This window comes from Glycine max, chromosome 7, assembly GCF_000004515.6.
Source record: "Glycine max cultivar Williams 82 chromosome 7, Glycine_max_v4.0, whole genome shotgun sequence".
NCBI lineage: Eukaryota > Viridiplantae > Streptophyta > Magnoliopsida > Fabales > Fabaceae > Glycine > Glycine max.
In genome coordinates this window covers 21536076-21562641 of record NC_038243.2, presented here as the reverse complement: position 1 = coordinate 21562641, position 26566 = coordinate 21536076, and the positions used below count along the sequence as shown (strand labels likewise).

The 26566-nt window shown below is 43.6% G+C and overlaps 1 protein-coding gene across 1 annotated transcript; it reads right to left on the bottom strand.

Annotated features, from left to right (window-relative positions):
- Nucleotides 1-496: 496 nt before the first annotated feature.
- LOC102665925 (uncharacterized) lies at nucleotides 497-25390 on the bottom strand. Its single transcript, XM_006584253.1, has 3 exons — nucleotides 24823-25390; nucleotides 3370-3989; nucleotides 497-613 (listed from the first exon to the last, which is right to left on the bottom strand). Exons 1-3 carry the CDS (start codon nucleotides 25388-25390, stop codon nucleotides 497-499), a joined length of 1305 nt encoding a protein of 434 aa, XP_006584316.1.
- Between the last annotated feature and the right edge of the window lie 1176 nt (nucleotides 25391-26566).

Genomic DNA, 26566 nt, shown 5'->3' with positions numbered 1-26566 from the left:
AAAAAAGTTAGTTGAAGATTTTTTTAAAATAAAAATACTTTCGTTAAAAGATAACTCATAAAATTGGTCTAATTATTATCCTATTTATATATATATATATATAACATTATCTAATTTTAAAATATTTTCTCGTGTTGGGATAAAATCAAAAACTCTTTTTTTCTTGTATAGGACTAAAATTTGAATTTAACCTCATTTTTTAATAGTTATAAAAATCTAAAACCAGAGTGAAAGGAGAACCCACACTCTGTTTTGATGTGCCTTGCTGCTTTGTTTCTTAGTCAACAGATAACAATCTCTTCACTTCACAACAAACCATGTTTCATGCTTCTTTACATTCACTTCCAATTCTCGAATTTTCTTCACCAACAAACATAACTAACAACTCTTTTTATATGTCACTTATTTTTTGATTGTGTTGTGTGCGTCACTTATTTTTTTTATAAATATTATTAAAACTCTACAGAGACTGTTAATTCATCTCCAATTCCACCAATTAGCACTCCCTCTCAATGTCATACTCAAAGTCCATCAAAGTAAGGGACAAAAGCTCATTCACAACCACAAGAACATGAAACTCCACCACAACAAGGGCAAGGACAACAACTTGAATCTGCACAAGCAGAGGCAAGGAAAAAAAGCTGCTTGACCCCCTTCTGATGTTTGGGAACATTTTATTAAGAAGGAAAATAGTAGGGCTTATTGTAAGTAGTGTAATGCATCATATGCATCAGCTAGTTCTATCTATGGAACCTCTAACCTGAGAAGACATGTGTTCCAATAATGTGAGAAAAACCCACACAGGTAGGTTGATAAAAAGCAAAAGACAATTGTTTTTGGAAGTGATAGTGAGAGTGATCCTAATAAAGTTAGTATGAAACTTGTTGATTTTAATCGAGAGCAGATTCTAATAACACTTGCAAAGATGATAATTATTGACGAATTTGCCTTTAAGTTTGTTGAAAATGAAGGGTTTAGGAAGTTCATGGAAGATACCCAACCTAAATTTAAAATTCCTTCTCGTGTCACTATTGCTAGATATTGCATGAATGTGTTTAATGATGAAAAGGAGAAGTTGAAGCATGTGTTGTTTGCAAATAAACAAATGGTTTCACTAACTACTGATACTTGGCCGTAAATTTAAAATATGAGTTATGTAACATCCCATTTTTCATAAAATAATTCAAAAAGGATTGTTATTTAAAAATAAATAGAGTTTTAGAAAAATGATGAGATTTTTATAATTAACTAAATAAAGAGAAATAACTTTATTAATTAAAATAATGGTTTAAGAGAAAATAAAAATGATATTTTATTTATTCATTTGATAGAGAATAAAATAGAGTTTCTTTTTTATAAAATAATAAAAATAAATAAATAGACTAAATAATAGGTTGTGAGTACCCAAGTGATAAATAGAAACATGCTAGGTTAGTTTCATACTAACGATAGCTTCTAACCTCCTCTTCCTCCCAATTTCGTTTTCTCTTTCATCTCCCAAAACCTTCTCTTTTTCCTGTATATACTCAAACCTGTCTTAGTAAAATGACGATCTCGTACTCGTTAACCGTTGGATCATCATGATATTTCAGAACCAGGTTCGCAACTCAATTAATAGCATTATCACCGTTGGAAATGATGCAAAGGTGTCTGAGTTGAGAGAAATACCCTTCACATTGTAGCTTTTGCTTTTCCCGCAGAAACCCAAAACTATCTTAGTAAAACTATGATCATGGTCTTGTTAACCGTTGGATTGTCATTAAATTTGGACACCAGGTTTGAAATTCAAATTCTAGTATTTGCACCGTTGGAATTTGTATAATAATGTATGTGGAGGGAGAAATACTCATCACATGTAGACAGTGGAATGAAGGTTTCAATCCCTTTTTTTCTTTAACATTTAGGAATCCTATCAAAGTAATCAGAGGAAAAATTTGAGGAATCTCAGGAAACCGCTACAGATGTCGTTATTGCTGTCACAATACACACGTGAGCCTTTTTAGAGGTAAGGGATGAGTTTATCGCAATTGGGGTTAGAATGAACATGTATAGGGATTCTTAAAGGATTAAATTGAGTTTATTTTGGGATATTTATTAAATTGCAATTTTTCCTTTATGATTATAAATACAATATTGATGTTTTGATGCAAATTGGTTGATAAAATAGAGTGCTCTCGGTATTTTCATTTTTTATACCTATGATTTTGATATAATTGTGTGAAATTATTTAAGGGGTTTTACTCTCCATATTGTGATAAACCTTTTGTATAGATTGTTATATTGAGATTATGAAATGGTGATTCAAATTGAGAGTATGTGATAAATTGAACCTGTGATAAATGGTGAAATACATGTGTATTGAGATGTGAGCTATTAATTGTGAAAGGATCCACTGTGCGGACCCGATGAGTTTAATCACAAGCGCAACGAGATAAAATTATTTTGAAAACAATTGAAGAGTCGGGTGTATTGCATAGTTCATACATAAAGTGTATATGATTCATGAGGTGTGATAACATGTTAAATTGGGATTATACCATTGTGATTGAGACCGAGTGTATGTGATAAATTGAGTATGTATTGACTTATAATATATATGTGCATTGAGATGTTGTGTGCATTGAGTTATGAGCTATGAATTGTACAATCACACGACTATAAGACCCTTTAAGGGCGACGAGTTAATGCTAAGACCCTTTAAGGGTGACGAGTTAATGCGCGACGAGTATTGTGATGGAAACCATTGTGGAAACCCGACGAGTTTAATCACAAGCATGACGAGATAAAATTATTTTCAGAACAATTGAGGAGTCATGTGTTTTGTACAATTCATAGATAGAGTTTGTGTGTTAAAATGTTTTTTGGGTTGGACCTGAATCAGGAGGGAGAGACCCTGACAGACTCTTCAGAGTGTAGGTCTTAGGGGTAAATACACCCGGTTTGAGTGTTCCTTTTAAGCCTATGTTGATCTCATATGGTTGGAGCATTCTCACAAAATAACGTGACCCTAACTGGTCTCCCTATGATTTTACCTAGTGAGAGTGACCTGACTTGCTAGTGTGTGGTTTGTCTTGTCATGTACTTGTTAGGTTGAAGATTATCAATCTATGATTCCTTACTACTCTCAGAACATAGAACCAAGACCTCACACAAGAACTCAGAATACAGAGGAAGAAGGGAAACTCACTTGTGGAACTCACACAAGGAAGAACAGTCCGAATGGACTGAGTGTTATTAATTTTTCTGAATCAATCTTATTACAATAGGATACTGCTATTTATACAAGTGAAAGCAATGAGACCCGCTTAAACTCTAACAACCATTTTTATTTTTAACCCCTTACGGTTATTTTTATAAATTGAGTATTACAATTTCCCCTCCATCTGAAGGCTTTGCCTCCAAGGCCCTTTCATCCACTGGCCTCATTAATAAAGAGTTCCAATCCACTTGAGGAAACTGTTGCTTCAACTTGTGCACCTCATGCCATGTAGCTTCTTTTGGTGTTGTATGTTGCCAATGTATTAGCACTTTTGTAATCGGCCTGTTGCGTCTTTTCTTTATTCTTCTAGGTAGAATGTCAATTGGCTTCAACTCCAATTGATCATTGAAATCAAAACTTGGCAGTGCTGTAGAAACTAGACAATCTCCATGATGTCTTTTTAGCAAGGAAATACGGAATACATTATGTATGCGAGCTTGAGCTAGTAATTCTAGCTTGTATGCCACCTTCCCCACTCTCTCCACAATTTTGTAAGGACCATAAAAGTGAGCAACTAATATGTGAAACGCTGAGTTAGGTATTGATTGTTGTTTAAATGGCTGTAACTTCAAATATACCCAATCTCCCACTGCAAATTCTTTGTCTGTCCTATTCTTGTTAGCATACAACTGCATCCTTTCCTGTGCTTTCCTGAGATTCTTGTGTAAAATTGTTGCAATTTCCTCTCGAGTCCTGATGATGTAGTCTATTGCTTCAATTGTTGTATCACCTGCCATCAAGGGATTGTTACTGATTGGTCTATAACCATATAAAGCTTCAAACGGGGTCATTTCTGTTGCTAAATGAAACTTAGTGTTGTACCAAAATTCAGCATAACTTAAGAATTCACTCCACTTAGAGGGCATCTCTCTTGTTGCACACCTGAAATATCTTTCTAATACTTTGTTTAAAGCTCTGACTGCCCATTATTTTGTGGATGGAATGCAGTGGACTTTAGCAATTTGAATCTGTCGCAACCTACCCTACACAGGGAGGGCGACGCGAGACTCGCGGGATGCGTGTTCCACGAAAGGAATACGCGCGGAGTCGCCACCAACGTTTATTTGAGGAAAACGTCGGAAAAACCGGAAAAGACGCGATCTACGAACTTTTTAGTGAAAGGTTCGGGAGTTGTATTTACGCACGGGGAAGGTATTAGCACCCCATACGCCCGTCCCAAGGGACGGCAGCCTTTTCGAATGTGCAAACATGACTTTGATTTTTATGTTCCCTTTTATGTTCTTATATCCTTTATACCCTTTTTATATTTTTTCTCTTTTGTGGTCGACAAGGGTGTTTCCCTTTGCTCCTACGTATTCCTCAATTTGGGATGAGAAAATCAGACCTACGTAGTTCTTTTAGAACAAAGTGTTTGGTTAAGTTGTTTTTGTCTTTTTTGCAAAATATGTTTTTATTGAACAAAAGGTCATTTAAGGTGTTGAACCATTTAAACGGTCTTTTGATTTTGAAAGGGGAGAAACGTTAAGGCGTTGGACCATTAACGATCTCTTGTTTTTTTGAAAGGAGAGAAACGTTAAGGCATTGGACCATTAACGATCTCTTGGGGTGGTCGACAAAAGCGGGGCTTTTGCTCCTACGTATCCTCAATGAGGAATTCAGACCTACGTAGTTCTTGCTTATCAAATGATCCTTTTTTACTTAAGTGGTGACCATTTTAAGGCGTTGGACCTTTAAAAATGATCCATTTTACTTAGTGAGAAATTGAAATGACAAACTTCAAAAGCCTATTTTTGTGGACGAGCTTGACTAGGCGAGTTGATTTTAGCCTTAGTTTCACTTTAGTTATTAATCAATTCGATTAAGAATGAGGAATCCCAAAGAGAAAACGTCCGATTGATTTTCCGCTTTATTTTACTAAAAAGATATTTTTTGATTATTATATTATTTTTTACCTCTTTTTGATTTCCAACGTGGTTACGGCACGACCGAACGGTCGGAATTGATTTTAACCAAAGTTAATGGATAATACAATTCAAACGTTCGGTGGAAATTTATTTTATTTTTAAGTTAAGCGAGAAACGACTTAAGTAAAATGGCTTAAGCACGTCAACAGGGGGTATAAAAAGTAAACAAAAACGAGAATAAAAATGCACGAAACACAATGTGGACCACTATGGGTGCATAGAATGAATCGAAAAGCTTGGTTCGAGGTACTTACCCGTTGAAGATCGAAGAACGATGAAGAACGAATGAAGAACGTCGAAGAACGGTTGAAACCTTTGCGAGATTCCTCACGGAAAACGTTACGGAAACGTTTCGGAAGCGCCTCGGCTTAGATCTTCTTCACGGAAACAATTTTTCCAAGCAAATTTGAAAGAGAGAGAAGTGCCTAAAGGGCTGGGATCCCTTTCTTCTTCATTTTCTCCCCTATTTATAGCAAAATAGGGGAGATGCTTGCCGCCCAGCTCGCCCAGGCGAGCTCAGCTCGCCCAGGCGAGCAGGGTTGCTTCCTCCAGAAGCAACCGCCTTCTGGAGGAACCTTCTGGAGGGCCCAAATGGGCCTGGGTGCTATTTGCACCCCCATTTTTACTAAGTTCACCCCCTCTGCTGTTTTTTTGGTGATTCTTTTTTTCGTAAAGTTACGGAAACTTACGAATTTCGTAACGATACTTGTTTTCTTTCCGTAATTGTTACGGAACCTTGCGGATTACATAATCATCCCCTTTTTGACTTACGGAATGTTACGGAACCTCACTTAATTATGCAACGACGCTTCCTTTTGATTTCCGGTGTGTCACGGAAACTTACGGATTGTGCATCAATATTTTTTTGGTTTTCCGGCATGTCCTGAAATTTCACAAATTGCCTAATGATGGGTGCCAAGCACCTCACGAGGACCAAAGAATGGTCGCACGTCATCGAGCAAAGGTTCCCGGACGAAATTAGGGTATGACAGTTGCCCCTCTTTACTTGTCTTTTATTGGAGATAAAAGAAAAGTAAAGATAAGACACTAATTTCGCTCCTCTCGACTTGGCGAGAGTCGCGGGTGACCATAAAATCTCCACATGCCAATGACTTGTTGTTCCCAAAATTTCACAAATTGCCTAATGATGGGCGCCAAGCACCTCACAAGGACCAAAGAATGGTCGCATGTCATCAAGCAAAGGTACCCGAAAATCAGTGTATGACACTAATTTCGCTCCTCTCGGTTGACGAGAGTCGCGGGTGACCGTGATTTGTCGTTCCTAGGATTTCACAAATTGCCTGATGATGGATGCCAAGCACCTCACAAGGACCAAAGAATGGTCGCATGTCATCAAGCAAAGGTCCCCGAAAATCAGTGTATGACACTAATTTCGCTCCTCTCGGCTGACGAGAGTCGCGGGTGACCATGAAATTTCCACATGTAAATGACTTTGTTGTCCCCGGAGGAACAAAAGGTGCAGAAGACTGTGTCAGCCTCTGCATGCTATCAAGCGTTCTGTCTTACAGATAGCAAAAGAATGGGTGCGAATAACCATAAGGTATCTCCGCGTATCTTGGGTGCAGAATGACCAAACTTGGTCTCTGCTTGTCATCGGGCCCGCCGCCTCTGGATGACAAAAGGGTGCGGATAACCGTAAGGTATCTCCGCGTATCTTGGGTGCAGAATGACCAAACTTGGTCTCTGCTTGCCATCGGACACAACTGTGTCTGCCTAGCAAAGGGGTGCAGATAACCGTAAGGTATCTCCGCGTATCTTGGGTGCAGAATGACCAAACTTGGTCTCTGCTTGCCATCGGACACAACTGTGTCTGCCTAGCAAAGGGGTGCAGATAACCGTAAGGTATCTCCGCGTATCTTGGGTGCAGAATGACCAAACTTGGTCTCTGCTTGCCATCGGACACAACTGTGTCTGCCTAGCAAAGGGGTGCAGATAACCGTAAGGTATCTCCGCGTATCTTGGGTGCAGAATGACCAAACTTGGTCTCTGCTTGCCATCGGACACAACTGTGTCTGCCTAGCAAAGGGGTGCAGATAACCGTAAGGTATCTCCGCGTATCTTGGGTGCAGAATGACCAAACTTGGTCTCTGCTTGTCATCGGGCCCGCCGCCTCTGGATGACAAAAGGGTGCGGATAACCGTAAGGTATCTCCGCGTATCTTGGGTGCAGAATGACCAAACTTGGTCTCTGCTTGCCATCGGACACAACTGTGTCTGCCTAGCAAAGGGGTGCAGATAACCGTAAGGTATCTCCGCGTATCTTGGGTGCAGAATGACCAAACTTGGTCTCTGCTTGTCATCGGGCCCGCCGCCTCTGGATGACAAAAGGGTGCATGTCACATGACCTCAGGGTCAGTATGACAAAGATTATGGGGCGGCCGACAAAAGCAAAGCTCTTGCTCCTACGTATCCTCCAATGAGGAACTCAGACCTACGTAGTTCTGGATAACTTGTGAGACTTGAAAAAGTCTCGGTGTTTTCCCCACTAAAATGCAAACATGCTTTAGCAAAGAGACAAATATTCCAACTGATTTAGAGCAGCATATGATTTTTTGAGTGAAAAACAATGCGTCTACCGGGGAAGGAGAGTCTGCTGATGAAATCTCCCATAACCATAAATGAGATTTTGGATGTTAGCATTTTGTTTCTAAATGACCATTTAGAGGAAACACTGGGTTCGACAAAAATAGAAGAAATCCACTCAAAGTGTATCAATCTTGCACAGGTAAGTGTTTCATCCTAATTCCGAACCATAGATATGTCATGACTTGACTTTGCAAATTATTTCCTATCAAATCAAAAATTACATGCGTGATCATGGATCAAATAGGACTTCCCTTGGGAATGGGTTCTTTTGGGGAGTTTTTCTTTCGGCTTTTGTGTGTTTTTGGCTTCTGATTTTTCTGGCTTTTTCTTTTTTTTTTTTTTATTTTTTTTTTTTATTTTTTTTTTTTTTTTTTCTGTTTTTGTTTAGTGCGGGGCGAGAAAAAGGTCGCTAGCGCACGGGATTCTGGTTGGTAATCAAAGGGGGAAGACTATTTTAGGTTGTGGTTCTTTTTCCTTCTTTTTTCGTTCATTTGGTGACAATTCTGTATTGTTCAGATATTGCCCGGTCCAAAGACCTCTCTGCATATTTCTTCTGTTTTTCCTTAGACCCCCGATCAGGGGCTTTCTTTCCTCCTTCTTCTCTTTTTTCTTTCTCCCATTCTTTGATTGGGAATTTTCTTTCTTTTCTTTTTGCTTTCTCCCACTCTTTGATTGGGAATTTCCTTTCTTTTTGCTTTCTCCCACTCTTTGATTGGGAATTTCCTTTCTTTTGATTGGGAATTTTCTTTCTTTTGCTTCCGAGGGTAAGGATTGACATCCTCACCCCGGGTCAAGGTTTATGGTGAGTTAGGATTTTGGCTCAAGGTTTGTAGAATGGCTAGACATGATACATGTCGGGGTTTGGTTTGGTTCAAGGATAAAAGGGATGCCCCACACTATTTCCATGACACAAATGCAACAATGATGATTTGGAAATTTTATGCAAAACTGGTCATGCATGCACCTATGCGGACACTCAAGTGTCAAATTTTTATGGTCATGGGATGCTAGGGCTCAGGATTCGTTTCCTCTATTTTAATCAACCCAATGTTTCCAAAATATGTTCTTTTATCAATTTGTGCATTCATCCGAGTCCATTTCGGGCGTCCGGGGAAATTTCACAGCATTCACCCTTCAGGTGTAGACACATTTTCCAAAAATTGGTTATGATCAATGAACTTTTTCAAAGAAAAGTTGGAAATCGTCTCTTTTCAAAAGCATGCTGTTTTTTAGCTAGACAACCTATTTTTTCCTTTTTTTTCTACCTTTTTCCTTACTTGCCCTTATCCCCCTATTTGCCCTCTTTTTCTTTTCACTTTCTTTTCTTTTCTATTTCATTTTCTTTTCTTTTCTATTTCATTTTCTTTCCTTTTCTATTTCATTTTCTTTCCTTCCCTATTTTTATTTTTATCATGATTTTTTGTTTATTTTACATATATACTTTGGACGATGTTCCTAAACGAAGAACTCTACACGATTCCAAAATTTCAAACATCATCGATAGTAATGATATATAAATACTAACGCACCAATCTAAACAAAAATGCATGCGCTGTACAAATGACAATCGAAACAACGAAAACAAACATTAGTCTCTCAAGTCAAAACAATAACATAGAAATAATGACAAAAGAAATATGAAAGAAAACATGAATCTGGGGATCTCCCAGTCACGTGTCTCCACTCCCTCCCAAGAAGTCAAGCAAATCAGCCATCTCCTCATCCTCGTGGGCTTCTTCTCCATCGCCGGGAGCCTCTGGGGGTGCCTCTCCTGCTTGGGCCTCGGGCCAATCTCCGGGCCATGCAACCTCTGCCCTGAACTGGTCTGGAGTAGGGCATGAAAAAGGAGCGAAGCCCTGGCTCTGCATGCTAAGGCTCATCTGGTACAGACAATCATGGGTCCGTACATGTGCTCGGTGGTTGGCTGCCTGCTGGCGAACCAAATGCCGTAAATACTGCTCCATGTCAAATGCCCCAGCCTGGCCCGCCTGATGAGGTGGTGGGGGCGCGCCTGCGGCCTGTGGAGCATCACCCTGAGCCTGTCTCTGGGTACAGTACTTCTCAATAAAAGCCCGGGTGATGGGCGGCCGAATCACCTTGGTAGGTGCAACGGGGACTCCGAACGACTGGCAGAGTCCGGTGATCAGTGCGGGGAATCCCAGGGCCCTGTTGGACTTATCTGGGTCCAAAGGGTGCCTAGTGGGCGCCATACCTGCAAAAATATATATGGCATCAGCGATCAACCGAGCCACATGGATGCTCATCCGTGTCAGGATGGCGTACACCAGCTGGCACTTAGGCATGGGGAGGTCGGAATTATGATCGGTGGGCAGGATGTTGCTGAGGAGCAACGTCATCCATATCTGGGTCAGGGTGGTCATATTGGTGCGCATGATTCGCACTCGCCTCCCTGCAGCAGTCCGGGCAAAATCTTGCCCCGGTATACATAGCAGCTGGGCGATGGCCTCCTCATCGAACCCATCAGACCGGTTCCTCCTCTGGCCATACTCGCATTCCTGGCCCTCTTCCAACACCATCGGATATCCCAGGAGCTGGCTGATAGCGTCGGCATCGAACGGGATCCACTGACCCCTAACCCAGGATCTCATGTCACGCACGCCCTCCTCTGTTGGCCAAGCATTGGCATAAAATTCAAGGACTATTTCTGGATCAAACTTGGCCATAGGAGTAACCAGTGGTGCCCACCGCCGGCGCCCTATTTCCTCCTGAAAATCAGTATACTCGTCGTCCCTGAGCTGGACGCGTCGCTCCCGGAGAAACGACCATCCCTTGATGGCTTCGAAGCGCTGCTGGTGTACAACGCTCCTAAAGCGGTGACTGTCATACTCCGGGGCGGAACTAGTTCCTTCGGCCGCCTTGTCCTTCCTGGACCTCTTTGAGGCAAGCTTCCTCGGGGCCATTCCTGCGAAGGCAAACATTTGGAAAGTTAGTTTACAAGAAATATAACAATCATTACAAACAAGGGCCAAACAACACTTCTCATGGCACGAGTGTCAACATGCACTTTATAAAATAATCATATTGGGGTCGTGCTATTTTATGACACATACGTATTTGCACACATAAAAAAAATTTGTATGAAGCATTTTACGACACCTATCCATGTACATATTTTTTGACAAACCTTTTCAATGCTACATCCTATATATATACACACATTTTTTTGGAAGGCTTCTTTTGTTACCTACTCACAAATACACATATTTTGAAAAACACTTTTACGCTACCCATCCAACACTTTGTAAGGCACTTCATGCTATATATATTCATATTATGCAAGGCATTTTATTCAACATTTTGCAAGGCATTTCCATGCTATATATATTCACATATATACATACCGTTGAAAGGTATTTTCCATGCTACCTAGGTGCAAGGTATTCCTCATGGGGCAGCCAAATTTAAATTCTAATAACAACCTCTCAAACATGTCCTAATATTCATGCCTTTTTTCATTCAAAACCAAAACTTAGATTCCTAGGCGTAAGTCATGCTTTCTTGTATTGAAATTAAAAGCTTGGGTTCCTAGGCCTAGAATTGCATTCGGGCACTCATTTTAAATCATTCATGCTGTCCCTATACATATAAAACAGTCCCACAACCCAAAGCTCACAAAACCATGCTCATATCTCATTGAGGCATTTCACCGAGCACTTGGTGGGCGCATGTTTAGGCACGAATATCAAGAGAATGGGGACAATGTGGCATGCGCCATCACTTCAGAATACACCCTAGGCCAAGGCCATCCCTTACAACCCCTCAATTTAACAAAAACAAGCAACAATTTGAGGATAAATCCCTCATGTTTCTTAGCAAACACATGCAATTTAGAACACCAAAATACATCAATGGAAAGCTAGAAAGCCCAAGAATGAGGTACTTACTTGTTGGAGACGAATAATAGTGCAAAACGGAATCAAAAACGCAAAAAATGGTGACCTAAGGGCTGCAAAATCCGTGAGTCCCGTGAGCTTTCTTTTTTTGAATGAGGGGGAAGTTTTTGAATGAAAAAACGCCCCCCCCTTCGTCGTTTTTATATTTTGGTGCAGAGGTGGCTCGCCCAGGCGAGCCCAGCTCGCCCAGGCGAGCTAACCTGCACTTTTTTTTTTTTTTTTTTTTTTTTTTGAGGGGAACATTGACCATGTCCCCTCCCTTCTCATGGATTAGCATTTTGCCTAACTTGAACTTACTTAGGTTAGAATCAGGCGTTGATTACTTATCTTATTATTACTCTTTTCCTTTTTAAAACAAACAAATAGTAAGAGAAAGCTACAAAATAGAAAGGATACGGGGCTGCCTTGCAGCGACATTCCCTGCTTGTTTCGCACAGAGAAGAGCAACGATCGGTCGGTCGTGACCCCATCCCCGCTTGCGTTCATCCTTAAGTACCTGTAAGTAATAAACAACCAGGTATGGCCAATCTTGGCCGCATCATTACCCTACCTTGACTGGTTTCTACCATTCATGTTTTGTCTTCACTCCCAAAAGGTAGCCCAAGGCGATCCTGCCCCTGTTTTACCACAACAATACACATGCGTATGCGTATGCGTATGCATGAATGTTTTCAAACGCAGAAAATTTAGGGAAAGTTGGTTCAGGTTCAATTCTAATTAAGCGCTTGGGGGATCCCATGAACTGAGCGGAAGGGCTCAGGCGATCACAAATTAACGCAAGGTGTGAAACTAACGCGAGGACTAAAAGCCTCAAATCCATGTTCATTTCTTTGAAAGATCGTAACAAGAGATACAACGGACCGGAAATCCCCGGGGGGGAATCTAGAAAACGCATAAAGATAGAGAACATGCAGCAACATCCTTAATTGCCCCAGCTTCTAAGCATAATATTGTTTGACGACATCAGAGTTCACGGGTGAAGGTAGCTCTTCGCCATCCATGTTGGTAAGCACCAGGGCTCCTCCGGAAAAAGCCCTCTTCACAACAAAAGGCCCTTCGTAGTTCGGGGCCCATTTCCCTCGATGGTCCTTGACAGCATGGGACATTTTCTTTAGCACAAGGTCTCCCTCATGGAACTTGCGTAAGCGTACTTTCTTGTCGAATGCACTCTTCATTCTCTGCTGGTATAAGCGCCCATGACTCATGGCTGTTAAGCGCTTGCCCTCAATGAGGTTGAGCTGATCGTAGCGTGTTTGAGCCCACTCTGATTCCTTTAACCCGGATTCCGCCAAGATCCTTAACGACGGGACTTCCACCTCAAACGGTAACACCGCCTCCATCCCATATACCAATGAGAACGGCGTTGCCCCAGTTGACGTTCGCACTGAAGTCCGGTAACCGTGTAACGCGAATGGGAGCATCTCGTGCCAATCCTTGTATGACACGGTCATCTTTTGGATAATCTTTTTGATATTCTTATTGGCCGCTTCCACGGCTCCATTCATCTTTGGCCGGTAGGGCGTGGAATTGTGATGCTGGATTTTAAACTCCTCGCACATTTCTGCCATCATCTTATTATTCAGGTTGGTGCCGTTGTCCGTGATAATCTTCCTTGGCAAACCATATCGGCAAATGATCTCTTTCTTAATGAACCTGACCACCACATTCCTCGTGACATTGGTATATGAAGCCGCCTCGACCCACTTGGTGAAATAATCTATCGCTACGAGGATGAAGCGATGACCATTCGAGGCCTTGGGCTCAATGGCCCCGATGACATCTATTCCCCACATGGAGAAAGGCCAAGGGGCGGACATGACATTCAGAGGATGTGGTGGGGCATTAACATTATCTGCGAATGCTTGACATTTGTGGCACTTCCTCACATGGACACAACAATCACCTTCCATGGTAAGCCAGTAATAACCTGCTCTTAAGATCTTCCTGGCCATAGCATGCCCGTTGGCGTGCGTTCCAAACGAGCCCTCATGGACTTCCTCGATCATGTGATTTGCCTCCTTGGCATCCACACATCGCAGGAGTGTCATGTCGTGATTTCTCTTATACAGTGTGCCTCCGCTCATGAAGAAACTGGCTGCCAACCTCCTCAATGTCCTTTTATCGCTGTCGGCAATCTCTGGCGGGTATTCTTTGCTTTCGACATATCGCTTGATGTCGTAATAACAGGGCTTTCCGTCTCGTTCCTCTTCCACTTGGCAACAATGTGCGGGTTTGCCACGACACTGAAATTCAATGTAGGGTAGGTCCCCGTGCGGTGTTAGCTGGAACATAGATGCCAATGTAGCAAGTGCATCCGCCATTTGATTTTCCTCGCGGGGAACATGATGGAAGGAGATCTCATCGAAGGTCTTAGCCAATTCCTTGATATAGGCTTTGTAGGGTATCAGCTTGGGATCTCTAGTTTCCCATTCCCCTCTCAGCTGATGGATTACCAATGCCGAGTCGCCGTACACCTTGAGTAGTTTGACATTGGAGTCAATTGCTGCCTGGACGGCTAGGGCACATGCCTCATATTCGGCCATGTTGTTGGTGCAGTCGAATCCTAGCCTGGCTGTGAAAGGTACACATTGATTGTCCGGAGAGATCAACACTGCCCCAACGCCATGACCTAGAATGTTTGACGCTCCGTCAAACCATACAGTCCATTTGTCCCGATCTTCGTCCAACCTTTCCTCGAACAAGGCCATGATGTCCTCATCCGGGAATTCCGGATGCATGGGCTGGTAGTCGTTAAGAGGCTGCTGAGCCAAATAATCTGCCAAAGCGCTTCCTTTTATCGCCTTTTGGGTGACGTAGACTATATCAAACTCAGATAGCAAGACTTGCCACCGGGCGATTCGTCCTGTGAGAGCTGGCTTTTCAAAGATGTACTTAACCGGGTCCATTTTGGATATCAACCAGGTAGTATGACTCAGCATATACTGCCTTAGGCGATGGGATGCCCATACTAAAGCACAACACGTTCTTTCGAGCAAGGAGTAATTCATCTCACAGGTCGTGAACTTCTTGCTTAGGTAGTAAACAGCGCGCTCTTTCTTCCCGGATTCGTCATGTTGCCCCAGCATACACCCCATTGACTCGTCCAAGATTGTCATGTACAAAATGAGAGGCCTTCCAGGTACTGGTGGCATAAGCACGGGAGGATTCATTAGGCACTTTTTGATCCTTCCAAAAGCCTCTTGGCAATCCTTATTCCACCGATCAGTTTGGTTTTTGCGCAAGAGTTTAAACAACGGCTCACAAATGGCTGTGAGCTGCGATATGAATCTGGCAATATAATTCAAGCGCCCCAGGAAACCTCGGACTTGCCTCTCTGTACGGGGTTCTGGCATCTCAAGGATAGCCTTCACTTTTTCGGGGTCTACCTCTATCCCTTTCTGGCTTACAACGAAACCAAGCAATTTCCCTGATTTGACCCCAAAGGTACACTTAGCGGGGTTCAACCTTAATTGATATTTCTTAAGCCTTTCGAACAACTTCCGCAGGTTGACAAGGTGTTCTTCCTCAGAGTTAGATTTAGCGATTATGTCGTCCACGTAGACCTCGATCTCTTGATGCATCATATCATGGAACAAAGCTACCATGGCCCGTTGATAAGTTGCCCCGGCGTTCTTGAGTCCAAAGGACATCACCTTGTAACAGAACGTTCCCCACAGGGTGACGAAGGTAGTCTTTTCCATATCCTCGGGCGCCATCTTTATCTGATTGTAACCAGAGAAACCATCCATGAAGGAAAATAAAGCGAAATTGGTCGTGTTATCTACGAGGATATCGATGTGTGGTAGCGGAAAATTGTCCTTGGGACTGGCCCGATTCAGGTCCCGGTAATCTACACACATTCGTACTTTCCCACCCTTTTTAGGAACTGGTACGATGTTGGCAACCCATTCTGGATACCGAGCGACGGCCAGAAATCCAGCGTCAAACTGCTTCTTCACTTCTTCTTTTATCTTCAAGGACGTTTCGGGTTTCATCCTCCTCAATTTCTGTTTTACTGGGGAACACCCGGGATTCAGAGGCAATCGGTGCTGCACAATGTCAGAACTCAAACCGGGCATATCTTGGTATGACCAAGCAAAGATGTCTTGGTAGTCTTTTAGCAGGGTTATTAATTCTTCACGGATAGGTGCGGTAATGCCTGTACCTATCTTTACTTCCTTCTTTCCACTGCCAATTCCTAAGTCCACTAGCTCTGTTTCTTCTTGATGAGGCCCCATTTCTTGGTCCTCATGGGCAACCATTCTTTCTAGTTCCGAAGGAAGTCCCACCTCCTCATCTCCTTCATCTTCCGTTTGGTTCATTTCTTGCTCGAAGTTGATAGACGGGTCCCAGGTATTAGTACCTTCGGGGGACTCGTCATCGGATCTGCCGTTTCAGAAAAAGAAGTAAACATGCAAATGAATGAGAATGGGTAGAGACCAGGAACAGATGAAGAAAGATCCTTGTATTATAAATTCAAAGACAAAAGACGCAAAGCCTTAACAAAATGAAAACTCTAAAGCCTAGGCCCAACTATAGAGCTTTTAAAACCGTAAAGGTTTACATTATGCTTGTTGCGTAAATGTCGGGGCGTTCCTCCACCCGCCAATTTCCCAGTTGGAAATCAGGAGGGCATGGTCGGACCAAATCCAAAGTACTTGGAACATCATCTTCACATATCGCGACCACTTGACCTTCGTCTCCCAGACCCGCACTTATAAAACTTCTACTTATGTGGCAGGGCGGGCTTCCTTCACTTTCTTGCCTCCAACGCGAGCTCTGACCACTGTTCTTCCTTCCTGCGATGCTTCTTTTCATGTCTGCCTGAGTGGGCTTATAGCCTAAACCATACTTCCCACGATTTCCTTGGGTTTTTATCAGGCTAGTTATGCCGCCATTGTCTTTGCCTAAACCCATCCCGGGTTCATAACCGTTCCCCAACATAACTCGGGCCATCATTACCGCCGCATCGGACAGACAAGGTTGCCCAAAGAGGGAGTCCACGGAGGAAATGCTGACCACCTCAAAAGACTGGAAAGCGGTTTCTAACGATTCTTCTGCGGCTTCCACATAAGGCATGGAGGATGGGCAGCTTACCAAGATATCTTCCTCGCCTGACACGATGACCAAGTGCCCCTCCGCTACGAATTTCAGCTTTTGGTGGAGTGTAGAAGGCACAACACCCACTGAGTGGATCCACGGGCGCCCCAACAGGCAACTGTAGGGTGGGTTAATGTCCATTATTTGGAAGGTGACTTGACAGGTGTGAGGGCCTATCTGTACTGGGAGATCGATCTCTCCCCTAACCTCTCGGCGAGTGCCGTCGAAGGCCCGAACCACCATCGAACTTGGTTTTAAATGGGAAGCATTGAATGGTAACTTGTCCAAAGTGCTCTTAGGCATCACGTTTAAACTGGAACCATTATCGATAAGTACCTTGGCCACGATATGGTCCATACACTTGACTGATACGTGTAAAGCCTTATTATGCCCTCTCCCCTCGGCGGGGATTTCTTCTTCGGCGAAGGCAAGATAGTTGTTGGCAGTGATATTGTTGACCAGCCCTCCGAAACCTTCTACCGAAATATCTTGGGCCACGTGAGCCTCGTTCAGCACTTTTACTAGCAGAGCCCGATGAGGCTCGGAGCTCATAAGTAACTCTAGCAGCGAGACCCTAGCCGGGGTTTTGTTGAGCTGTTCGATAACCTTGAATTCGCTCTGCTGAATTATCCGAAGGAACTCGCTGGCTTCCTCTAGCGACACCTCCTTTCTACCATCCCTTTTCTCTGGGGGCCCCTTTGCTGGAATATCTTTATTCGAAGCGTGGGGTGCTTCGCCATCTTGTTCCTCCACCACCTTTCCTTTTCCCTTGACGTCGGCGGGTTGGACCGGTAGGTCCGGAGGTGCGAACACACGACCACTACGGGTCACACCACTCAGTCCCGTGATATTTGTTACTTTAGCCGACAGCGAGCTGACGTCTGTGACCTCTTCTTCCTTCTTCTCCGGAGGTGTATATCTCCACGGGACCGCGTGACTATTCTGGTACGGGAAAGGAACAGGTTTGACCATTAAGGGATGCCCGGGCTTTTGCGAGGCTGCACTTTTAGTGAAGTATATCACCAAAGGTTTGGGCTTCACGACACCGCTCCCCTCCGTAGATTGCATGCATATGTGCTGCTCTTCTTTTCCTTTAATGCCGACTTCTAGTCGACCTTGGTCTATCATCCGTTGTAACAATTCCTCTACTTCCAAACACGTCTCCATGTCATGCATCTCGCCGGGATGTAGCAGACAGGAATCCTCCTTACACCCACTATGGGGAATTACACCTCCCTCTTGTAGGGCCTCAAAGATGAACCTCCTAGGGGTTGCCACATCTCTTAAAGGTTTGGACCTGTGGGGCCCATCGGATTCAACTGCATTAACTGCTCCCCCTCCATGATTGGCGAGCGGGTTGGTTCTCACATTGGGCCGATCCTCTTGGAAAGTCAGCCATCCGGCATCCATTAGATGTTGGACCTTGTATTTAAGGGCCATGCATTTTTCGATGGAATGCCCCGGGGCACCCCCATGGTACTTGCAAGTTGCATTAGGGTCATACCACTTCGGGAAAGGGGGTTCGAAGACCCTTCCGGGAGTTACCACGGCCAAATGATTGGCGATGAGGGATGGTAGAAGATCTTCGTACGTCATTGGGAGCGGGGTGAATTTCGGCAACGGTCTCGGAGGGAAGTTCCTTGTCGTGTTGGAATTACCGGCCGGTCGAGTCGCGTTTGGAGTTGGAACTTGGGGAGCTTCCCTCTGGGTGGGTGCCTTAGGCTGCACGGGTGTTGAGCTAGAGGCGTTCCCAGCATGAGCCGAGAAGCTTGGGTGATGTTGCGCGTACTGATGGGTACCATGAGGTGTTTGCTGGGGTTTGACCCATGCGGGTGTTGAAGAGACGGCATGGGCATCTCCTTCCTTCCTTTTTGCCCCTGTTGCCCCGATTCTTTTGGCGTTCACGTTTGTGGAGGAAACGTAATCAAACTTTCCTCTCTTCAATCCCACCTCAATTCTTTCCCCGGCAAACACCAGATCCGCAAAGCTGGACGGCATGTAACCCACTAGCTTCTTATAGTAGAACACTGGCAGAGTGTCTACCATCATGGTGATCATCTCCCTCTCAACCATGGGAGGAGCTACTTGTGCCGCCAAATCCCTCCATCGCTGCGCATATTCTTTAAAGGTTTCACCCTCTTTCTTGAACATATTCTGCAGTTGAGTACGATCCGGAGCCATGTCAGAATTGTACTGATACTGTCTTAGGAAGGCGGTAATCAAATCCTTCCAAGTACGGATACGGGAAGCTTCCAAATTAGTGTACCACACTACCGCAGCTCCGGCCAAGCTATCCTGAAAGAAGTGTATTAACAGCTTTTCATCTTTAGAATGAGCGCCCATCTTACGGCAGTACATTTTGAGGTGGTTTTTGGGACAAGTCGTCCCTTTATACTTGTCGAAGTCCAGCACTTTGAACTTCGGGGGAATAACAACATCGGGTACTAAGCAAAGATCCGTCATGTCTGCAAACGGATAGTCCCCGAATCCTTCCACAGCCCTCAATCTTTCCTCAAGGAGATCGAGCTTCCTCCTTTCTTCAGTTGCCGGGGGCGGCCCTTCCATAGACAAAACTATTGGCGGTGCTGCGATGTTGGGTTGAGGCAATGTGCCTGGTGCCGGCCCTTCGGGGATCGGGGGATAGAACTCGACATCCCTTCGAGCATAATCTTGAGGGTCTTTGTGGACTTCGTCGGGCTGCTGAGGAGGCTCTCTTTCATGGACGGGAGAAGCAATGTGGCCCGCATCTTCTTGCAAGACGGGTGGTGAATAGTTGGGCGGCAATCCATAAGGGTAAGCCGCTCGGTTGTACCCCAGGTGAGGGCTGCCATCGTGCCCCAGTGCGTCCCTTCCCCGTCCTACTATGTTTGAGGGAGGATGGTGCGTAGTTGCCAAGAGAGTCGGGTCTGCTTCGGCAGCCGAACTGACAGCGGCGGCAGTGGCCGCGTTCTTCTCCATGAGCTGCTTCATACCTAACATGGCCTCCATCATGGAGGCCATTTGTTCTTTCAGAGCCGACATGTCGGCTTTCATCTGTTCCTGCGTCCCCTCTTGATCACCCATCGTTCTAGATTTGGATCTGGTGCGATAGGGATCCCTTGCGGCGCGTTTAGTTATGGTGTTTTCCCTAAAAAACCAAACGTGAGGAGTGGGTAAAGAAAGAAAAATGCATGCTAGAGATGAGATGTAGGAGTGATTTGATTTGCACAAGCTTTTTGGAGTAGAAACATGGGACCAACTCATTTTATTTCAAAAAGGAAGTCATATCTAGTCAAGTTCTTAGAGACCATACAAGTTTCCTAACGATTTCTAATTATGTGGGCCATTAAGTCTATCATATGCTGACAATAGCCGAGAAGCCCATGAATCTCTTCGGGGGCGGAGTAGGTGTCTGCCATTGCCTTGGCCTTGGCTAACAATCGGGGAAGTTCTTGACTCCCGTTCAAGGTAAGAGCAAACCGATCCATCCACATGGTTACCTCTTGGTGTAAAGAGTCGATCACCCTTCCTCTAGCCTCTTTTTCCGCATACACTTGGGCATACTCATCCGCGATTCTATGCTCGTGGGCCGTGGCTAGACCTAACTCTTCTTGGTACTTGGCGATGATAGCTAACATGTTGGTCTCTGTCTCGCATAAACACTGAGACAAGCTTCTTTTGGACCTTGAACAAGCCATCAACTCCTCTTTCAGAGCCATGCTATGTGTTCGCGACTGGTCCCTTTCTTCCCTTCGCAACTTGAGTTCATTATTGCTACCCCATAGAGCTCCGCGAAATTTGTTCCGGCCATACTCTTCCTTGCGAGCCCTCTTGGTCTCTTGTTCAAGGGTTTTTGCGGTAATTGCATTCTCTTCCCGTAACCCGGCGCACTCCTTCCGAATGTGTGTAGCAGCCAACTTGAACTTCTCCTTGGCGAGTTTTGCCTTTCCTAACTCGCTTTTGAGAGCTTGGACTTCCTCGTCCTCTTCCGGTGCTTCAAAATTCTCTTCACTGACGACTTTTAACTTGGCGAGCCAATCTAAACCTCGTATGCGAACTTTCAGCCATTCGTGGTACCCACCAATGATGCCATTACGAATGCCTCTAAGCTCTTGATCTTTCCTTAACGGGGTTTCCCATGCCTTATGGATTCTTTGTATAGTCTTGGAATTTTGTGCGCCGAGATCCCTCACAAGGAAAGGAGACATGCTTCCTTCCGTCGGTGCTCCCCTCATGGGGTACCCTAGTTGTCTTATAGCGAGCGTGGGATTGTAATTAATACAACCCCTCGGTCCTACCAGCGGAATGTTTGGGTATCTTCCACATGAGAAAAGGACTCCTTCTTTTCCTTCCTTCCATCGGGGGAACCAACTGATTGTTCTACCTCCTATCCCGGCCAAGAGCTGGTCCCAATCTATTCTCCTCTTTTCAGTACATGAGCGATGGCTCAAGAGCGGACATGGATGTCTTGTGTCTTGTTGGAACAAGTGTGAAACCAACCAAACACAGAGGGCGGGTAAGCAACAGATGATCCGTGCGCTACTCTTTTCGCACCTTCGGTCAAATGTATCAAATAGATCTGCCAAGACAGCTACCACCGGACTTTCCTTGCTATGGTGGTAGGCAAGGAAAGCGTCGATTGCTGCTAGGTCTATCAAACCATCCACGTTTGGAAAGAGGACGACCCCAAAAATTAGCAAAGCTAACACATCCATAAACGGGACCCAGTCTCCTTGATTGGCCATACCCCTCGCCTTGTCTTCTAGGTACTTCTGTGGCAGGCCCGCTATACCGTTCCGAGTCTGTTTTATGCGGTCCAAACCTCTGGCTGAATCCTTGACCACAGTTGCAATTCTGCTCAAAGAGGGGAGACACCCGGAGGAAAGATATGGTTTCCTTCCCCCGAGAGGACATCCCAGAATTTCCTCAAATTCTTCAATGGTTGGTACTAATTGGAAGTCCCCGAATGTGAAGCATCTCAAGGGCTGGTCGTAGTATTGGGTAAGTGATGCAATGGCTTCTATGGACACCTCTGCTATGGTCAACTCTAAGATCTTTCCGTAAGTCTTGCGGAAGGCTTGCATTTGGAGGGGTTCCATCAACCGCCCTAATTCCTTGATGCTGGTGGTATCTGGGCTTTTGACCTTGACTTGGTAGAACCTCTTGCCGGTTTGATTTGTTCCCATGCTTACTAAAGTGAGATAAAAGCTGGTGCAAATCAAAACTCCGATATCTCATGGGTGGAATGGATGAATGCATGATGGAATGCATATGACACAGATGTAATCTAGGAATACGGGGGTCCGGGGAATTTGTCCCCTTCTTAGATACGACGTCTAGGGGTAGCGAAATGCCCCAACGCACGTTTTTAAGAAGGCGACACGGACCCTCCGTTGGTTTGTTTACAGTAGGGGATCAAAGACGAAACCCACGCATGATGCATATGCAAAAGACACAATGCGGGAATGTGCACAGTATGACAATATTTATCGAACATAAGCAAAAGGGTATATGATACTCATGCATGGCAGTGTGAAAAATGGCACGCAGCGTGTTTGCTTCGTGCCCCTATTTAAGGGACCTATAAGGGAGAGAACTAATTAGGCTTTTAGCAATAATCCCCAAGGTAGTTATATCTCTCTTGATGGTTTCTAGAGGTATCATCCCCTTTGAAGAACATATTGTAGCAGTAGGGACTACTAGCAACAATAGGTTTTCAAAGAGAGAAGCTCTAGATGAGGGTTCACTGTAATCAAGCAAGTCGGAGACCTAGCATGATCACAGATTCACCTCCACTCCTTATGCTCCCATGAACCCGGGTATAGGGCCCTTTTTCACTCACAGTGTGTGCAAATAGTGTTAGTGTTTGTGTGCATCAAATGAATAAATATTTACCTCATGCGTACATTCTAAAACACCCTAAAAGCAACAAATAGTTTATATACACAAGAACATAATGAAAGGAAACCAACAAAGGGGTAAGTCACGGTAAAACATTGCACAAAATTAAATGGCCTAACTCTCTAAAAACAAGTCCCCAGTGGAGTCGCCAACTGTCGCAACCTACCCTACACAGGGAGGGCGACGCGAGACTCGCGGGATGCGTGTTCCACGAAAGGAATACGCGCGGAGTCGCCACCAACGTTTATTTGAGGAAAACGTCGGAAAAACCGGAAAAGACGCGATCTACGAACTTTTTAGTGAAAGGTTCGGGAGTTGTATTTACGCACGGGGAAGGTATTAGCACCCCATACGCCCGTCCCAAGGGACGGCAGCCTTTTCGAATGTGCAAACATGACTTTGATTTTTATGTTCCCTTTTATGTTCTTATATCCTTTATACCCTTTTTATATTTTTTCTCTTTTGTGGTCGACAAGGGTGTTTCCCTTTGCTCCTACGTATTCCTCAATTTGGGATGAGAAAATCAGACCTACGTAGTTCTTTTAGAACAAAGTGTTTGGTTAAGTTGTTTTTGTCTTTTTTGCAAAATATGTTTTTATTGAACAAAAGGTCATTTAAGGTGTTGAACCATTTAAACGGTCTTTTGATTTTGAAAGGGGAGAAACGTTAAGGCGTTGGACCATTAACGATCTCTTGTTTTTTTGAAAGGAGAGAAACGTTAAGGCATTGGACCATTAACGATCTCTTGGGGTGGTCGACAAAAGCGGGGCTTTTGCTCCTACGTATCCTCAATGAGGAATTCAGACCTACGTAGTTCTTGCTTATCAAATGATCCTTTTTTACTTAAGTGGTGACCATTTTAAGGCGTTGGACCTTTAAAAATGATCCATTTTACTTAGTGAGAAATTGAAATGACAAACTTCAAAAGCCTATTTTTGTGGACGAGCTTGACTAGGCGAGTTGATTTTAGCCTTAGTTTCACTTTAGTTATTAATCAATTCGATTAAGAATGAGGAATCCCAAAGAGAAAACGTCCGATTGATTTTCCGCTTTATTTTACTAAAAAGATATTTTTTGATTATTATATTATTTTTTACCTCTTTTTGATTTCCAACGTGGTTACGGCACGACCGAACGGTCGGAATTGATTTTAACCAAAGTTAATGGATAATACAATTCAAACGTTCGGTGGAAATTTATTTTATTTTTAAGTTAAGCGAGAAACGACTTAAGTAAAATGGCTTAAGCACGTCAACAGGGGGTATAAAAAGTAAACAAAAACGAGAATAAAAATGCACGAAACACAATGTGGACCACTATGGGTGCATAGAATGAATCGAAAAGCTTGGTTCGAGGTACTTACCCGTTGAAGATCGAAGAACGATGAAGAACGAATGAAGAACGTCGAAGAACGGTTGAAACCTTTGCGAGATTCCTCACGGAAAACGTTACGGAAACGTTTCGGAAGCGCCTCGGCTTAGATCTTCTTCACGGAAACAATTTTTCCAAGCAAATTTGAAAGAGAGAGAAGTGCCTAAAGGGCTGGGATCCCTTTCTTCTTCATTTTCTCCCCTATTTATAGCAAAATAGGGGAGATGCTTGCCGCCCAGCTCGCCCAGGCGAGCTCAGCTCGCCCAGGCGAGCAGGGTTGCTTCCTCCAGAAGCAACCGCCTTCTGGAGGAACCTTCTGGAGGGCCCAAATGGGCCTGGGTGCTATTTGCACCCCCATTTTTACTAAGTTCACCCCCTCTGCTGTTTTTTTGGTGATTCTTTTTTTCGTAAAGTTACGGAAACTTACGAATTTCGTAACGATACTTGTTTTCTTTCCGTAATTGTTACGGAACCTTGCGGATTACATAATCATCCCCTTTTTGACTTACGGAATGTTACGGAACCTCACTTAATTATGCAACGACGCTTCCTTTTGATTTCCGGTGTGTCACGGAAACTTACGGATTGTGCATCAATATTTTTTTGGTTTTCCGGCATGTCCTGAAATTTCACAAATTGCCTAATGATGGGTGCCAAGCACCTCACGAGGACCAAAGAATGGTCGCACGTCATCGAGCAAAGGTTCCCGGACGAAATTAGGGTATGGCAGAATCCATGCAACTTGAAGAGTTCTAACCAAAATTTACTCATAAAAATTGGGTCTTTATCTGACACTATCTCACTGGGCCATCCATGCAACTTCACTATTGTATCAATGAACACCTGAGCGATCTTAGCAGCATTGATTGGATGCCGTAATGCTACAAAATGAGCATATTTGGTGTACCTATCAATTACCACCAGAATGATTGTCTTCCCATTAGATTTTGGCAAGCCCACAATAAAATCCATGGCTAAGCACTGCCAAGCCTGAGTAGGGACAGGAAGTGGTTGTAACAAACCAATTGGCTTAGTCAAAACAGGTTTATTCCTTTGGCAAACTGTACACTTATGCACCCAATCCTTAACCTCTTGATGCATCCTTTTCCAATAGAAAATTTGCTTCAACCTCTTATATGTATGTGATGCTCCTGAGTGACCACCAAGGACAAATTCATGGAAATAAGCAAGCAACTTGCTTCGCACCTCCTGTTGTTTCCCTACTACTATTCTTCCTTTCCTCTTCAACACCTCTCCTTGCCACTCATATTGCTTATAGGGTTGTTGTAACAGTCGGATCTTATCACTTTTTTTTTTGTATTTTAGCATCTTCATTGTAAGTGTCTTTCACTGTTTGTAGTAAATCTGATCCTATCTGGTAAATTGCAACAACACTTCCATTTGTACACTTCCTTGAAAACACATCTGCAACTGTATTCTCTCTGCCTTTCTTATATTCAATTGTGAATTGCAGCCCTATCAGTTTTTCTAAGCCCCAATTCTGCATCAAGGATGTTGGTGGCTGTTCCAATAGATGCTTTAAAGCCTTCTGATCTGTCTTGCTGATAAAATGATTGCCGAGAAAATAGTGTTGCCACTTCTGCACTGCAAATAAAATAGCATAAAACTCCTTTTCATAAGTGAATAACATATGATATTTCTTCCCCATTGCCATGCTTATATACGTGATAGGATGACCTCTTTGTATCAAAATTGCCCCTATACCTGAAGCATAGTTTCAATTACAAACTGTTATGCAAAATTAGGTAGAGCTAGCACTGGAGCCCTTATTAATGCCATCTTTAATGCAGTAAAAATGCTTCCTCAGCTGCTTCATTCCACTGAAATGTTGCTTCCTTCTTAAGAAGTGATGTCAGAGGTTGTGCCAGCTTACCATAATTCATGATAAACCTTCTATAATATCCCCATAGACCCAAAAACCCTCTCAGCTGTTTGATTGTTGTCGGTCTTGGCCACTTCTGGACTGCTTATATCTCGTCTGCATCATGAGCTACTCCTAACTTGGAAATTACATGGCCCAAGTATTCAACTTGATGTTTAGGGAAGCTTCACTTTTTTCTGTTCAGAACCAATGTGTTATCTTTTAGGAGTTTTAAGGCCAAGGAAAGATGCTCCATGTGCTCCCTCCATGTTTTAGAATAAATCAAAATATCATCAAAGAAGACTAAGATGAAATTCCTTAAATGAGGCCGAAAAACATCATTCATCAAATTCTGGAAGGTAACTGGTGCATTGGTTAATCCAAATGGAAGAACCACCCATTCATAGTGTCCATTATCCTAAATGCAGTTTTAGGAATGTCACGCTCCCAAATTCGAATTTAATTATAACCACTCCTCAAATCCAACTTAGAAAAATAAGTGGCACCTTCCAACTCATACAACAAGTCTTCAATCAATGGAATAGGAAATTCATTTTTAATTGTGACTAAATTTAACTTCCTGTAGTCGATGCAAAGTCTCCACCCTCCATCCTTCTTCTTGATGAGCA

What these genes read in the sequence shown, in the direction of transcription:
- LOC102665925 (XM_006584253.1), bottom strand. Translation starts at nt 25,390, where the DNA reads ATGAAGATGCTAAAATACAAAAAAAAAAGTGATAAGATCCGACTGTTA. An exon ending in TAAAGACCCAATTTTTATGA is followed by an intron (nt 3,990 to 24,822) that starts GTAAATTTTGGT and finishes CCTTGATGGCAG; the next exon opens with GTGATACAACAATTGAAGCA. An exon ending in CTTCAGATGGAGGGGAAATT is followed by an intron (nt 614 to 3,369) that starts GTAATACTCAAT and finishes CTGCTTGTGCAG; the next exon opens with ATTCAAGTTGTTGTCCTTGC.